Below are 14,345 nucleotides of genomic sequence, written 5' to 3'. Positions count from 1 at the left end.
TGTCAATGATGTCGCTGAAAGAGGGGTGGAGCTTATTCAAGACTTCAACTATAGCCGAAGAAAAAATGAAGATCACAAACAGTACTGGCTCCAAGTTGTCAAAGAACACAGGAACATTTTTTGTAATTTCAATAAAGCAACAGTGGTTGTTGGACGACATGGTGGTGCAGTGGTTAGCACTCGTGCCTCACAGCAAGAAGGTCCTGGGTTCGAGTCCAGCACCAGTCGACGGGGGGGTGGGACCTTTCTGTGTGGAGTTTGCATGTTCTCCCCGTGTCTGCGTGGGTTCTCTCCGGTTTCCTCCAACCATCCAAAAGACATGCACTGATAGGTTAATTGGTTAATCTAAATTGCCCATAGGTGTGAATGTGAGAGTGATTGTTTGTCTCTACAGGGTGTCCCATAAGTCTCCATACATAGAAAAAATAAATGTTTCTTGACATAAACCATTTTTATTTATATAATATGCTCTATATGACTGCCATTTTGTCGGGAACACATTTCAATGCGTGTCCTCCACTGCTGAAGAACTATACATAAAGAAGAAATATAAAGAAATACATGTTAGAACCATATATGTATGGAATGTATTATGTCTCCTGTGTATGGAGACTTACGGGACGCCCTGTATATGTCAGCCCTGCGATGAACTAGCGACTTGTCCAGGGTGTACCCCGCCTTCACCCCTATGTAGCTGGGATAGGCTCCAAGCGACCCCCATGACCCTAGTGAGGATAAAGCAGGTTCAGAAAATGAATGAATGAATGGTTGCTGGACTTTCTAAGTAACATTTTTATGTGAGTTGCAGTTTGATTTTGAGAATAAAATTACAAATTATTCTAATATGCCTCATTCATTTGGCTAGTTCTATTAAAGTATATAGAGCAATCTTCACGTGTCTTGTGCAACCTCTAAATATTAATGAATTTGCAGAAAATTTGGACCGAAGTAATTTGGCCAGATATGGAACCAAATGCAGGGTTCTAATCTAGAGAATTTAAAAAAAAATTTTTTTGGACCACCCTAATGTTGCACCTATCCATGCATAATTGCACACTCCAGTTGAAAATCCATTTTAGGATTCAGTGTTTTCCTCCAGTAACCAGGGAGTGTGTGAATGAGCTGCTCTACATCCTGAACCACTGCATCCCTGACCACAGTCATTACACAAACCTGTTTACTACGACAGTATTAGTGTAGATTCTATGAAAAGGGGCAACGGTATCAAAGTGAAACAATGAAGAAGCGACAAAGCAGCAAAATAAATATAACATGTATTTTATTGATTCCAACAAACAGTGATAGGTGGATGAATGCCTCCAGAAGCATGCCTTATCCATATATTGGACCCGACTCTGAAGAAATATACTGATCTCTTAAGGATGTTTATTTTTTCTTTTCCCTCCTCAATGATTGTTGCCGCATCCAGAATGCTGACCTATTTACAGTCTTTACAATGATGTCCTGTACAAAATAGAGAAATTAAGTTTTACAAAGGAGTCTTTAGAAAAAAAAAAAAAAAGAAATATCAAATATCTGAGTATTAAAAAGGAACACATCATCTAGAATGATCTTCCTCAACAATACATTAATGTTGACAGTTTTTCTCATCACACAGCAAGTTTACATGCATGTACAACACTTAGAAACCCTTAACATTTGCACGTCAGTGACATAAGATACCGCATAACAATTTTTTTTCTTTTTAATTTAAGTTTAGTCCACAACAAGCTTGGCAAAAAGTATGACTATTCAGCAACCTGTATTGGCCTAAGATTTCCAATTTATTCCTGTATCAATTCTTTTTTGTCATCAACTAGTCCAGGGGTATCGAACATGCGGCCCTGGGGCCAAAACCGGCCCGCCAAAGGGTCCAATCCGGTCCATGGGATGAATTAGTGAAATACAAAAATTACACTGAAGATATTAACAATCAAGGATGTCAAAATAAATTTAGTTCAATTCCATCTAAAGTGGGTCAGACCAGTAAAATACTATCATAATAAAGTGTAAATAACGAAAACCACATATTTTTCTCTTTTTTTTTAGTGTAAAAAAAGTCAAATTAGACAAAAATGTTAACATTTACAGACAAGCCTTTCACAAAAAATGTGAAAAACCTGAACAAATACGAACAACCTGAAATGTCTTAAGACAATTAAGTGCAATTTTAACAATATTCTGTCTTTTATTAAATGTTTTGTGTATTTGTAGATCTGTACGTTGTAATGAACATGTAAAAATGAGAAGCTGAGGCCAAATAATGGCATAAATTGTTAAAACTGCACTTTTTTTCTTAATAAATTTCATTTTGGTCATGGTTCATGTTTTTCCATATTTTTTCAACGGATAGATTGTAGATGTAGAAATTTTGATAATATAATCTTACTTTTTTCACTCTAAAATATAGAAATTAGACATACAAATTTTGGAATTGATATTACTTATGTATTATTATGTTATTATTTTAATGATCCGGCCCACTGCAGGTCATATTGGGCTTTATGTGGCCCCTGAACTAACATGAGTTTGACACCCCTGAACTAGTCAGATTGAAGTGCTTGATTGTTGCAAACTATTTCCGAATAATAATCTGATTTTTATTAATCTTTTTTTTTTGTTTACCGTCATTTGACCATTTATTACATGTTTGGTTAGAATACATTTGTTGCCATTCATAAGGACAAAACACATAAAAGAGCTTCCTAACTACCTCTAAGAACCCTGTCTTCAACTCAACGGCAAACATCTCCTCCTCTCTTTAAGGCTTACAGTAGCATCACCTGCTAACAAGCTTCCATTTTTTTTTTTTTTTTTTTTTATCCTGTGATGCAATTTTGGTCCGAAGTGGTCCAACCGAGACAGACCAGATGAAAACATGCTTTGTTTGTAAGAGAAGTTCAAACATTTGTTGATTGCCAACACCAGTAAAAGTTGCTGCATAGTCCTGATATACTAGTAAGCGAACACAAATCACAGTTACTACAGAGCAACAGGCACAACAACCAGTGAATGAGATGAGAAACTCGAACCAATGGCTTTTCAGACCAGGCTGGGGTTGGTAATACTGTCTATCTGAAATATTTACAATCACAATATTCATTCTCAATTGGCGTGAAGCCTGGGTGGCGCTCACTGGCTGTTTTTTGGCGTCTTGCTTTTTCCTAAAACATCTTAGAGTTTCGTGGTAACCAATCGGAGCTGTGCATTAGCTTGAAGTTTTGCTTGCTCAGTCTTAAGCAAACAGTGCAGTAACAAAGCATAAGCAGCTCAGACACAGTTTAAAGTAGGAAACTTTCTTATCAAGCTGTCATAAAAGTGGTGTAACATTCATTTACAGCATTTATATTTATATATCTATTTATATGTGAGCACCTAAACAATGATACACAAATGGGTTATCCGACACCACCTTGAACTTCATGTAACATGTTTTATCCGTCATGGCTGTGCTGTGTATCCAAAATGTTCTCACGTACGACTGCATCAACACTGCACATTGTCCACAAAGCTTCACTGTCTCTACCTAATGTCATATAAACATTTCTTCCACGACACATCCCAAAAAAATATTTCTATTTCACATTTCTTTTAGACATTTCTAGGACACACAACTTTTGCTAGTCTAAACCTGAATGTCTAAATGACCTTTACTCAACACTGAACAGTCTGGGGATATTGTTAAAAGAGCACCGTACATACCTAGATGATGATCTTACGCATGAGCGACGTTAACGGAGAGTTCTCAGCTTGTGGGGGGTGCGTGAAAACTTGAAAATGAAATGAGCATAGGTAGCTTTAAAGTCACTCTATTCAGCCGTTGTTAAAAGTGTTTACAGTGAAGCTTTATGATAAGGCTTCTGTTTAAAAAGCACCTACTAGATGTGTGATACTGTTTTATAAGTGTTTTCTATACATTCATAGTGGAATTTAAACCCTTAACGCGACAGTCGGTATGCAAGGTTAAAGTTTCAATACATTATTTGGTTCAGAATGATAAATATTTGCATGAAGCAACTAATGTAGATAAAATAACTGCAATGTAGCCTGATGGTATGTACACACAGTATATACAGAATAGTTACTCTAAATATGGGGGGAAGATTTAAAACAACTGTACTCTCACCAAAACAAAAAAAGGACTTAAATAGCATTTGCTGAATTTACTTTCAGAGAGTTTTTGTTGTATCATCCCTGTGTAGTAAGTATTTAATACCTGATACATATGGCAATAGTGGAGACACTACTCTTTACATAAAGCCGTTCATTGAACTAAGTTAAGTGCTTGGAAACTGGCACCATGCAGTGGAGAAGTGATGACCTGACATCACTGATAAATAGGTTTTGTTTTATGCAAAAAGAGTATGACAGCAGGTTAAACTTGTCAGCTTTAAAACCACACAAATAAAGATAAAAGATGTTAAAATGTAAGAAATGACAAGTTATCCAACGACGCTATTCTTAATTAAATACTGATTAACTGAAATAAATGCAGAAAATTGGAAAAAATAGCTATGTTAGCCGTGATGACGTTGACAAAAGCACCAGTATAGTCTGCTAAAGTTGAACTGACATTGACGTCTTTGTTGTTAAGGCATTTTAAGAGTTTCACCTGCTCGGGTTGTAAAGTTCAGGATTGCATATGTATAAGATTTAGCCTTCAAAGACTTATACAGTAGATATGTACCACAGAACTTTGCAATAAATAGTAGTCATGCTGTCATACTCTTTTCCAAAAATAAATGAGCATTAATTGAGAATCGCTCCATTTGACAGGAACTCAGTCATCACCTGAAGTTTAAGTGCTGAGACGACGAGTTTCATACTGATCTATTAGCACCAATCTACAAGTACTGAGGGCTAAAGTGGTGATACGGAGATCTGAACTGAAGCGGATGAGATTCAAACTGTGTAGAGTAAGACAATATAGTTTTCATTTAATACTTGTAAATATTTGCCTTTTGAAAATACTGTATGTATTAAAATGATGTGGAAATAAATTTCAGTCACACTTTCAACATCTTGCTGGGAATGACAGTTTAAAACATGTCCTACAGCCATTTCTGAGGGTTTGTGTGTTTGTTTTCCTGAATGCACCACTAGAGTGGACCAAATAAAATGCTTAAAACTATCTGAAGTGCCTAAGTCTAAGTGTTAGCCTTTTGTTCAAAGTTTCGGCAGGCTAGGATCTTCTTTGTCTGGGGATTCAATGTAATTGGCGGCTTCCTGAAGCTTTAAAAGCATTGCCATCTACGACAAAGAAAGAGACAGAGATGAGACGTGAGCAGATTTTATTAATATCAAATTTAAAGAATGCGACAAAATTTCCAGTGAGAAATGAAGATATGATAACTTGCGTCCTCTTACCAGTGGATCAGATTCCATGGAGCTGGGTGGAGTCTCCTTATGGGGCCTCTCTTCGCTGGCCTGACCGGGGCTGCTGGAGCCTATGCTCGGGGGAGGCAGATGGAACAGCTTTGCCTGGTCCTGCTGGGCAGACGGCCAAGGCAGGGTACCCCTCACCCACTCCACTGGGTCCTCCCATACCGCCTTCTGGCCATGGACCTGGAGTTTCACAACATACCAGGACAGTAAAGTTAGAGCAGAGCATTTCCTGTCAAAGAGAAACCATTAGCACCGCCTGCCTCTAATCCAGAGCTGACTGGAGACTATTTGATAGATTTGACTTGTTTGTTTCACACCTTGATGCCATCCTTTGCCCCTTCTTGCAGATACGGGATAATCGAATGGTTCCAAAGGTCAATGAACCATGATCGAAACTCATCCACAGTGACTGGACAGGACAGGAAAAAGCACGGGCCTGAGGACAAACAGAGAATAAAGAAAAGTCAGAAAACAAGGAGAAAACTGCACAATATGCATCCACATATGTAGGTCAGGTCAGCTCAAAGTCTGTTTGTGCAGACTTTGTGCAGACAATGTACAATCAGTGTGCTTCACAATAAAAGTAAAAGTACATAGCAAGTACAGACAAGAAGGTTAAAGGATTCTAGCACGTTGACCCATGGGGAACCATGGATTCTAGATCCTGTGATCCAGTTCATTCCTTTACTTTCTTGTTAAATTCCACTGGCATTTTCAGTTGAATAACCTCTCAGCTGGCATGTCTGTTTCTGTACATGAAATTTCACACCATGGCAACGTGTCCCTATTGTTTATCTGTTGCTAGGCAACCCAATTCGATGATGATTCTATGATTCTGGGCATAGCAACGTAATTGGCCATTGAGAGGCCATTGTATTCCAGAATTGCTAATATCTCCCAAAATATTGGTCCTATCAACTGGCCGTTTTTGCTAGTCTCTTCCTTGACCACAAATACATAAGTTTGCCAAACTGCAGCTCTTTCCAGATTTTGTGTGATACCTGAGACACACAGACAGAGTCCACCTCCCTTTTTTAATATAGATTACATACATAAAAATACCAATAATACAAGATGTTATTGGAGTAAAAATACATTTGTGTTGATCTTAATGCGAAGACACACCAACCCGACTGCTGATCGTCACCAGAAAGGTAGCCCGACTAATCAGTCAGCTCCTGTCGCGTCACCACGGTTAAAAAAGTGCAAAGAACACACCAAATTGACTACCGACTTCAGTGTACATTCTGCGCTTGCGCAAGACGTAAAACCGGAGAATGACGGAAGATCTGTCTAAACACAGAGCGCTGTCGTCAGTCATTGTTGTCAGCAGACAGTGTTGAGTAGTCAAGAAGGGTTGTTGTAGTTGTACTTGTTGAACGGAGATACTGGTGTTGTCAGCTCTCGGCTTCTTCTTGTGGAAGAAGAAAGATGTCGTAGGCGAAAACTAAAGAGAAATTGCACTATGCTAACAATGCTAACAGTGTTAACTTCATGGAATGAATGAAGTCCACAGGCAACACTGACTGCCACTCATACAGATATGATATGAGCAGTCAATGGACTATTATAGAAGACAGTAATAGTGTGAAGTACCTTGGTGTAGCTACATTCACATGTAAACTTCACGTTCACTGATTCACTAGTCAAGAGTTATCCCTCCACCAATCAGATTGGTCCGACTGAACGACAGGTAGTGGCCGATTACACATGTTGAATCAGCCGAAAAGACTGGGGACGGCATTTACAACAGTCGATCGCAGAGCACACACCAACCAGACTCATGTCACCGACCTTGTCAGACTGCCCGATGACGTACGACCGCCGAAAATTGGGTTGGTGTGTCTTTGCCTTTAGGATAATGACAATGTAACATGAATACTAAATTAAAGAAATTGTATTATTAAGGTTCATACCAATGAGGAAGTCCGATGTGCTGTGCTTTTCCAGGAAGGTGTGCAGGTGATACCAGAGTTTAGGAACCCAGTCCAACACCCTGATCAGGTCTTCATTTGTTAAGTTCCTCTCATCCTCTGACTCCATCATTTTCCTGTGCAGGTAACGTACCAGGAAGCCATTGGCTGGCTCCACATTGTTGGAGAAGGTCACCATCCTACAAAAGTAAAAAATGTACTTACAAACAAGTCCTATTATTTTGTAGATACACAGTTTATCCAAAGGACACCTGTGATTCTTACTGTAGGTCACAATTACCTGAACATCACAATCTATTCCTTAAAATTCGGTCACTGTAGTGACACGCATATAGTAGTAATGCATAATATCTTTTTGTCACATATTTTGTTGACTTGTGGACTTTCCTCCAAGTTTTCTCTCGTGCTCAGTATCACATGTACCGATGATCTCTTCCTATTTCCAATTTCTTTCATGCTCCATTGGAATCATAGGTTTGTTTAAGAAGTGTCCAGTTGATTTAGTGTCATTTAACTCTGTGGTGCTCAGATGGTCTGAGCTCATGATCCACTTTTACCCACAGTCATTAAGTCAAAACCCACTTTTTGGAATTTTCAAACCAAACAAGGGTATTTTGTTCAATGTCATTACAAGCTTCTTCACATACTATTAAGGGTTCTACATTATATTTCAGTTTTGGCATTTTAGTTCCATTATGCACTTAGGTTTCAATCCCTTTTTGTTTTTCAGTGTTTGTAAGTCCAGCTTCCACAGGTTTTGACACAACTGTCTAAACAAAAGCCTCAAAGCAGCATTTAAAGCAATAAAGACACACTTGGTCACAATCCACCAGCTGGCCACAATTTTGGATCATTTAAGGTAGGCTTAAATAATCAAAACTGGATGAGGTTTAAGAATGCCAGCAATAACAAGGTAAAGTTATCTCTGGTGTTTGTAGCACTGAGTAAAATCAAAGAATATTGAATCAGCCTCTATCAGGTTAGACACATTAAGTCATACTTCGCTATTGACCTGTTTAAACATGTATTCATTACACTGACTTCACACTGACCTCACAATCTAATCAGGATGAAAGCGTCAATAACACAAGGCATGTGAGAGTAGAAATGCTTCTATACCTGTATCTTAAACTAACCTGAAGCTGAGATGCAGGCCATGGTTCGCCGTCATCTTCACTGGCTGATTACTTGTTCCAATAATGTAAGGACTAAAAAGGGAAATAACATAAAACATTAAACATTCATACTAATGTTGCTGAATTCATTTTCAGGCTACGTATGTGGACATTACCATTTGTGGTATTTGCAGGTAAGAGCACCATTGACGAGTTCACTGATGGACATGGGGTCGTGGATATCATCCAGAATCACAACTAGTGGTATTTCTGACGTGCTGCTTTCCCTATCAATCTGATGGGCCAGATTGGAAAGATAGAGCTGAAGATCCTGAAAAAAGAGCAAGACACAGAGAGAAAATGATGAAAGAAACTCAACAACCCCATTAACCCGCCGTTCTCCAAAATCTTTTCGGTCTCATCACCTTGCATGACTGGCGGTGCATGTTGAACGTGACAACGATGCCGTCCGTGACTTCCCGGGCGCTGCGGTCCACCAGGTACTCGGCCAGACGGGAAGCGAGGTAGGACTTACCCGTCCCGCTTGGTCCAGACAGGATGAGGCGGCGATGTTTGAGTAAAAGACTGATGTAGTGTTGCATCATGGGTTTAGGAATGAGAGTTTCAAATACCAGGCTGTCCACACACTTCTCCTTCAAACCTTCACATGGCGAGAGACAAACGAGAACAGAATTGGTTAAAAACAATTATTACCAACTATCATCACCCTGTTGAAACCTAGCTCATTAAAATTGGTGCCAGGCGTGTTTTGACACTTGATAAAAGTGTAACAGTTACCTGTTGAGTATTTTGCTAAGATCTACTTCAGAGGCAAACGTTATAAACAGGAAGGATCTGGGCAGGAAGATGTTGTGAAAAGATTTATTTCACCTCGTATGTCCTTCATAAGCAACATGGTGTTCAAGCATTTAGCTCTTAAAATAGCTTTGCATCAAGTCTAGAGAGTCATCACCCCCCCCCCCCCCACAGAAGTATAACGTTCCACCTTCACATCTATGGGGCCCATGAGTCTGAGGCGGGTTGACCAGCTGGACCTGGATCATATTACCCAGAATCCTGTCTGGGCTGCCGTCGCTTTCCCAGCTCTCCAAGCACTTTGCTCAATACATTCCTGTATGCAAAGTTATAAGGAGGTCGAACTTTATTGGAAAAGCTCTGGCTTGGAATCACCAGGTGTATTTATATAAATGTATTAAAGCCACAGTTTGAAATTCCAAACTGGGAAACATTAAGTTCCTAAATTTTGTGAAGAAGTTTATCGCTCACAAGTTTTGTTTTTTTTTTCTGTTTTTGTGCACGAGTTAATGCACACAGAGGAAGCAGAAACACCTTTTTCATGTAGATTCTGCAAACATTTAACTTGTAATGATGAGCAGAGTGGATTTTACTTCCGTCTCATCTGTGATATGAGATATCCCACCATTTAGAGGAAAAACAACAGCAAAATGTTTTGCTTCTTCTACTGTGTATATTACAGCCATGTGTTGTGTAACCTACAGCGACACCTGCTGGTAACATGATACAGCCTAGATTTTTGCTCCAAACCAGTTCATAACGATACATGTAATTCACATTTTGTTGTTCCAAGTTCATTTCAAATTTTCTTTCGTTTAAGGAAACACAGCAACTAGTGGAATTTACCACAAACGTGTTGATATGGATAAAAAAGGGACATAAATAACATTGGACTCAGTGATAATTTCAATGCGTGTTCCTCAAATAAAAGTGAGACTTGAAGCCATTTCCAAAAAAAGAAATTAATTTGGCAATAAATGCATGAGTTCATCAGCTGTGGTGAGTTCATGGGAGTTTACGTGTGGTCAAGGTTGGAGACGTCACAACACAGTGTAAATAAAAGCATCTACAACCATTAAGAAAAGACAGACAGGCACAAATGGGGTGGACAGACAGGGGGATTTGCACTGTGGTAAGATTTGGAAGACACTGTTAAACTTGTCAAATGAACACCACTCAACCACAACACAACTAATAAAAATGTTCTGCCTGATAAAATTAAGCTAATTATGTGACCATTAACTAATGGTCACAGATGGAGCCTTCAATCAAAATATCTGGACGCTCTAGTGCAGGGGTGTCAGACTCATTTTAGTGCAGGGCTGCACTCAGCCCAATATGATCTGAAGTGGGCCAGACCAGAGGAGTAAAAAAAAAAAAAAACAGTCAAATTACATTAGAAAAATGTTTACATCTACAAAGTTACCTTAAAAATCTGAATAACATGAACAACCTGAAATGTCCTCACAAAAATAAGTGCAATTTAACAATATTATGTCTCAGTTTATCATTTACACGTGTGCAGTACAACTTACAGATCACAGTGGATCTACAAATACACTAAATACTTAGTAACAGGCGGAATATTGGTCAAATTAATACTACTACTACTACTAATAATAATAATACATCGGTTTTATATAGCGCTTTTCTAGGTACTCAAAGATGCTTTAAAATAAGCAGCCAAGGGACAAACACACAACAAACGGGTAAAGAGAGTTATGGAACAGATACAGAGCTAATACAAAAGGGCAAACAAAGATCAAATACTCAAGCAAAAAGAAAAAAATTACACTCACTTCTCTAAAGACATTTCAGGTTGTTCATATTTGTTCAGGTTATTCACATTTTTTGTGAAAGGACAGTTTGTAAATGTAAACATTTTCATGTAATTTTTACTTTCTTACCCTAAAACAAAGAGGAAAATTTGGGGTTGTCATCATTTATAGGTTATTATGATTGTATTTTCATGGTCTGATCCACTTTAGATCAAATTGGTCTGTACGTGGAACCTGAACTAAAAGGTTTTTGACATCCTTGATTGTTAATATCTTCAGTGTAATTTCTGCATTTCACACATTAATCCCACAGGTTGAAATGGACCCTTTGGTGGGCCGGTTATGGCCCGTGGGCCGTACGTTTGACACCTGTGCCCTAGTACAATGTGACACAGTATCATATGACATCTATTGTTTGTTATAATACTTGAACATTTATTTTACAGTGTCACAAATCACTATTTTTGCCATTTGTCTTCCGCATTTGGTTGGTGAGTGAGTTCTCGTTTTGTAATATTTTATGCATTTATATATTTACATTTGGTATTTTATAAAATTATCTTTTTTAATATTGCTCGTTTTACATTGTATGCATTAACTTTTTTGTGTTTTGTATATACAAGTTGTATAGTTTTTTTGTTGTAAGGGTGCTTTCTTATTGCAACATAATTCATAATGTAAGAGTACGCCTTTCTATCTAGTCATTTATTATGAATTATACCTTGTTGATAAGAAAATGGAATACACATTTATTTATCTCCTCTCAGGAAATGATTGTGACAATATGATTTATTATTGATAGATAAAGTCCAATTGGGACTCAATATGTAAGTATTTGCACCTGGTCTAAGGGGATTACTGATGTGTATAAATAGGAATAAAAACAGAAATGTGACTGAAAATATAATTATTCCAACTTTATGGGCATATACTGTATATATTCTTAAAAACAAGTATGAGATTCTAATGAAAGCTTCTTTGTCATCCTGTCCACTCATACACCAGTGTAACTCCATATTTCTGTATCCACCTTTCAGAGCCACTGTGATGCTACTGGGGCCTCGGGACATGCAGCGAGAGGGTTGTGTCTCAGGTGCTTCTCCTCCCAGAACCCTCTTAATGTGGCCCATGCTGTAACTGTAAATGGAGTCAGTCGACAGGCCCAGACTGGCTGTGGGATCCACCTTGGCTACGTAGACCTGAAATTAAGAAAGAAGAAGTGAGTTACATTTAGACAGCTGTGTTTTAAGGATGAATGTGACTGTACATTAGCTAATAATCCATATGGTTTATTGGGAAAGCACACATTATAAATTTAACCAGAAACAGGCTTCTTGGTTAAATGGTGACAAAGTGACAGTGAACCACTCCTTTAAACAAAGGTGATGATTTTCCTGAGCTTCAAGGTGATCCTATATCTTATTTTTCTTAGCTAGAGCAGTGGAACACACAACATTTTTTTTTTTTTTTACACACTTATTCATGTATTCCTTTTACTTATCATATTAATACTAAATGCCTAGTTTAGTACATGTTGCACAAATTGCTGTTCCAACAGTGTTCTAATAAACTGTTTTAATGTGTGTAATATGTTATATGTTTTAATGTGTATATTTAGGTAATATTGATCTTGTTTTCCTGTTACTTGTTCTTGTACTGTAACAACTATAACACACAACAATTTCCTCTGGGATTTTTTTGTTTTTAGTTTAGTTTATTTCGGATATGCAAAAGGCAAAGTAATCTTACTTAGTCCTTAGAAATAAAACAGGTAGTGAGAAGTCATGGAAGAAAACAAAAAAACAAAAACAAAACTTATACATACGACTTCATTTGCACACATTCGAAAAGGAATGAGAGTAAGTATAACTTATTTAATCCCACCCCTTCTCTACATAACAGTCTATCCTTTAGCTTCCTATCAGCAGAATATATGAAAAGTCAAGTCCCTTAGGTCTTGTAAATAATTACCTTCACTTTTCATCCTCACATACACATACATTAATAAAGTATTCTGAATGTGAATGAAGTAATGACATAAAAAAAAAAAGTAAAGGCAGCAAAATGTACTTTAAGAATGAAAGGTCACTGCAGTTTAAAGGTGCTTGTGTTTTACTATTTTCCATAATGTTTTTGGATTCATTTTGCTGCTGCAGAAATGTTTTAAAATGCATAATTCCATTTAAAAAAGCAAAATATGACCCCTTTAACTTAGGAGGGAGAAGGAATTAGGAGCAAATGTGGACTCAAAAAGTACAATGTTGAAGAATAAAGCTATAACAAACCAGAAAGAGTCAAGTGGTATAAAAGTACCACAAATGAGCAAGTCCAGTACTTTGTTACATAACACACTGAAAAAGCTCGTCATCTCACCTTGAAGGCTTGGCTGACCGCCGAATCCAGCATCGGCCAGTCCATTCTCCCATTCACCCTCACAGTGCCGATGAAGAAATCCTGCTGTTTAACATCCTGTTAAAACACAATTACACAAAAACATTTAGAGGTTCATGCTGAAATGTTTATTGGACAATGTAGGAAATAAAGTCCACACCAACATACTTACATCTTTGAAGACGTGTAAATCTGCAACACACACCACCACTCTGACGCGGTGATCATCCCTCTGTGAAGAAAGGCTGACGGAATCTGAAGAGAACACATCTGGAGAGGAGGAAGACAGAAAGCCATGTTTTAGTAAAAGTAACTCGACTCAAGTGAGTTCCTCTTAAACCTGCTCCCACTCTTTCCACATGTCAAGTACTGTAACTGTACCTGAGCTGCTCCCCTCGCTCAGGCCCCTGCTGTAGCTTTTGGGCATGTGCATGGCTACTGACTGGCGTGGCGATGAATTTCCCAGAGTGGTAAGACCTGAGGACTGGGAGACAGAGTTGGACGGTCCAGGAGATGGACAAGGGGACAGCCCACCTGTCTTCAGATGGTCATTCTCAGTCTTCAAGTTCTCCACTGTCCTCTACAGAAAAAAGAAACAACACGTGGTTTTACTCGACTGTTGCTGCTATGTTGTAAGATTAGTGTTGTATAAAGTACTGGAAAGTCACACTTGACAAAAAGTACAGGTACCCTACCAAAAAATTACTTTGGTAGAAGTTCAAGTCACCAAATGAAATGCTACTCAAGTTAAAGTCTTGAAGTATCTAGTATTTACTGTACTTAAGTATAACAAGTAATCTACAATTAAATGCACTCAAGTAATGAAAGCAAAAGTACAAGTAAATGCTAATACCAACCAAAGGCAGTCAAAATTTGGAGTAATACGCTGCAGGTTTTGCGTGAACCATCGTTTACACTTGCACCTT

At 38.1% G+C, this 14,345-nt stretch overlaps 1 protein-coding gene across 4 annotated transcripts in view; it reads right to left on the bottom strand.

The window, feature by feature from the left end:
• Window positions 1–1,262: 1,262 nt before the first annotated feature.
• Window positions 1,263–14,345, bottom strand: part of nav1b (neuron navigator 1b) — a 103,214-nt gene continuing 90,131 nt past the window's right edge. For all 4 annotated transcript variants that reach the window (XM_030134081.1, XM_030134082.1, XM_030134083.1 and 1 more), the window contains 12 exons: window positions 13,801–13,999; window positions 13,592–13,689; window positions 13,402–13,497; window positions 12,059–12,227; window positions 8,860–9,095; window positions 8,611–8,765; window positions 8,456–8,527; window positions 7,302–7,498; window positions 5,703–5,821; window positions 5,368–5,565; window positions 2,545–5,250; window positions 1,263–1,816 (listed from right to left, as the gene is read on the bottom strand). In XM_030134081.1, coding sequence (XP_029989941.1) covers window positions 5,167–5,250; window positions 5,368–5,565; window positions 5,703–5,821; window positions 7,302–7,498; window positions 8,456–8,527; window positions 8,611–8,765; window positions 8,860–9,095; window positions 12,059–12,227; window positions 13,402–13,497; window positions 13,592–13,689; window positions 13,801–13,999 — 1,623 coding nt within the window. In that variant the 3' untranslated portion in view covers window positions 1,263–1,816; window positions 2,545–5,166. The remainder of the gene's footprint in view (window positions 1,817–2,544; window positions 5,251–5,367; window positions 5,566–5,702; window positions 5,822–7,301; window positions 7,499–8,455; window positions 8,528–8,610; window positions 8,766–8,859; window positions 9,096–12,058; window positions 12,228–13,401; window positions 13,498–13,591; window positions 13,690–13,800; window positions 14,000–14,345) is intronic.

This window comes from Sphaeramia orbicularis, chromosome 5, assembly GCF_902148855.1.
Source record: "Sphaeramia orbicularis chromosome 5, fSphaOr1.1, whole genome shotgun sequence".
Lineage (NCBI taxonomy): Eukaryota > Metazoa > Chordata > Actinopteri > Kurtiformes > Apogonidae > Sphaeramia > Sphaeramia orbicularis.
This window is presented reverse-complemented; position numbering and strand designations above follow the sequence as displayed.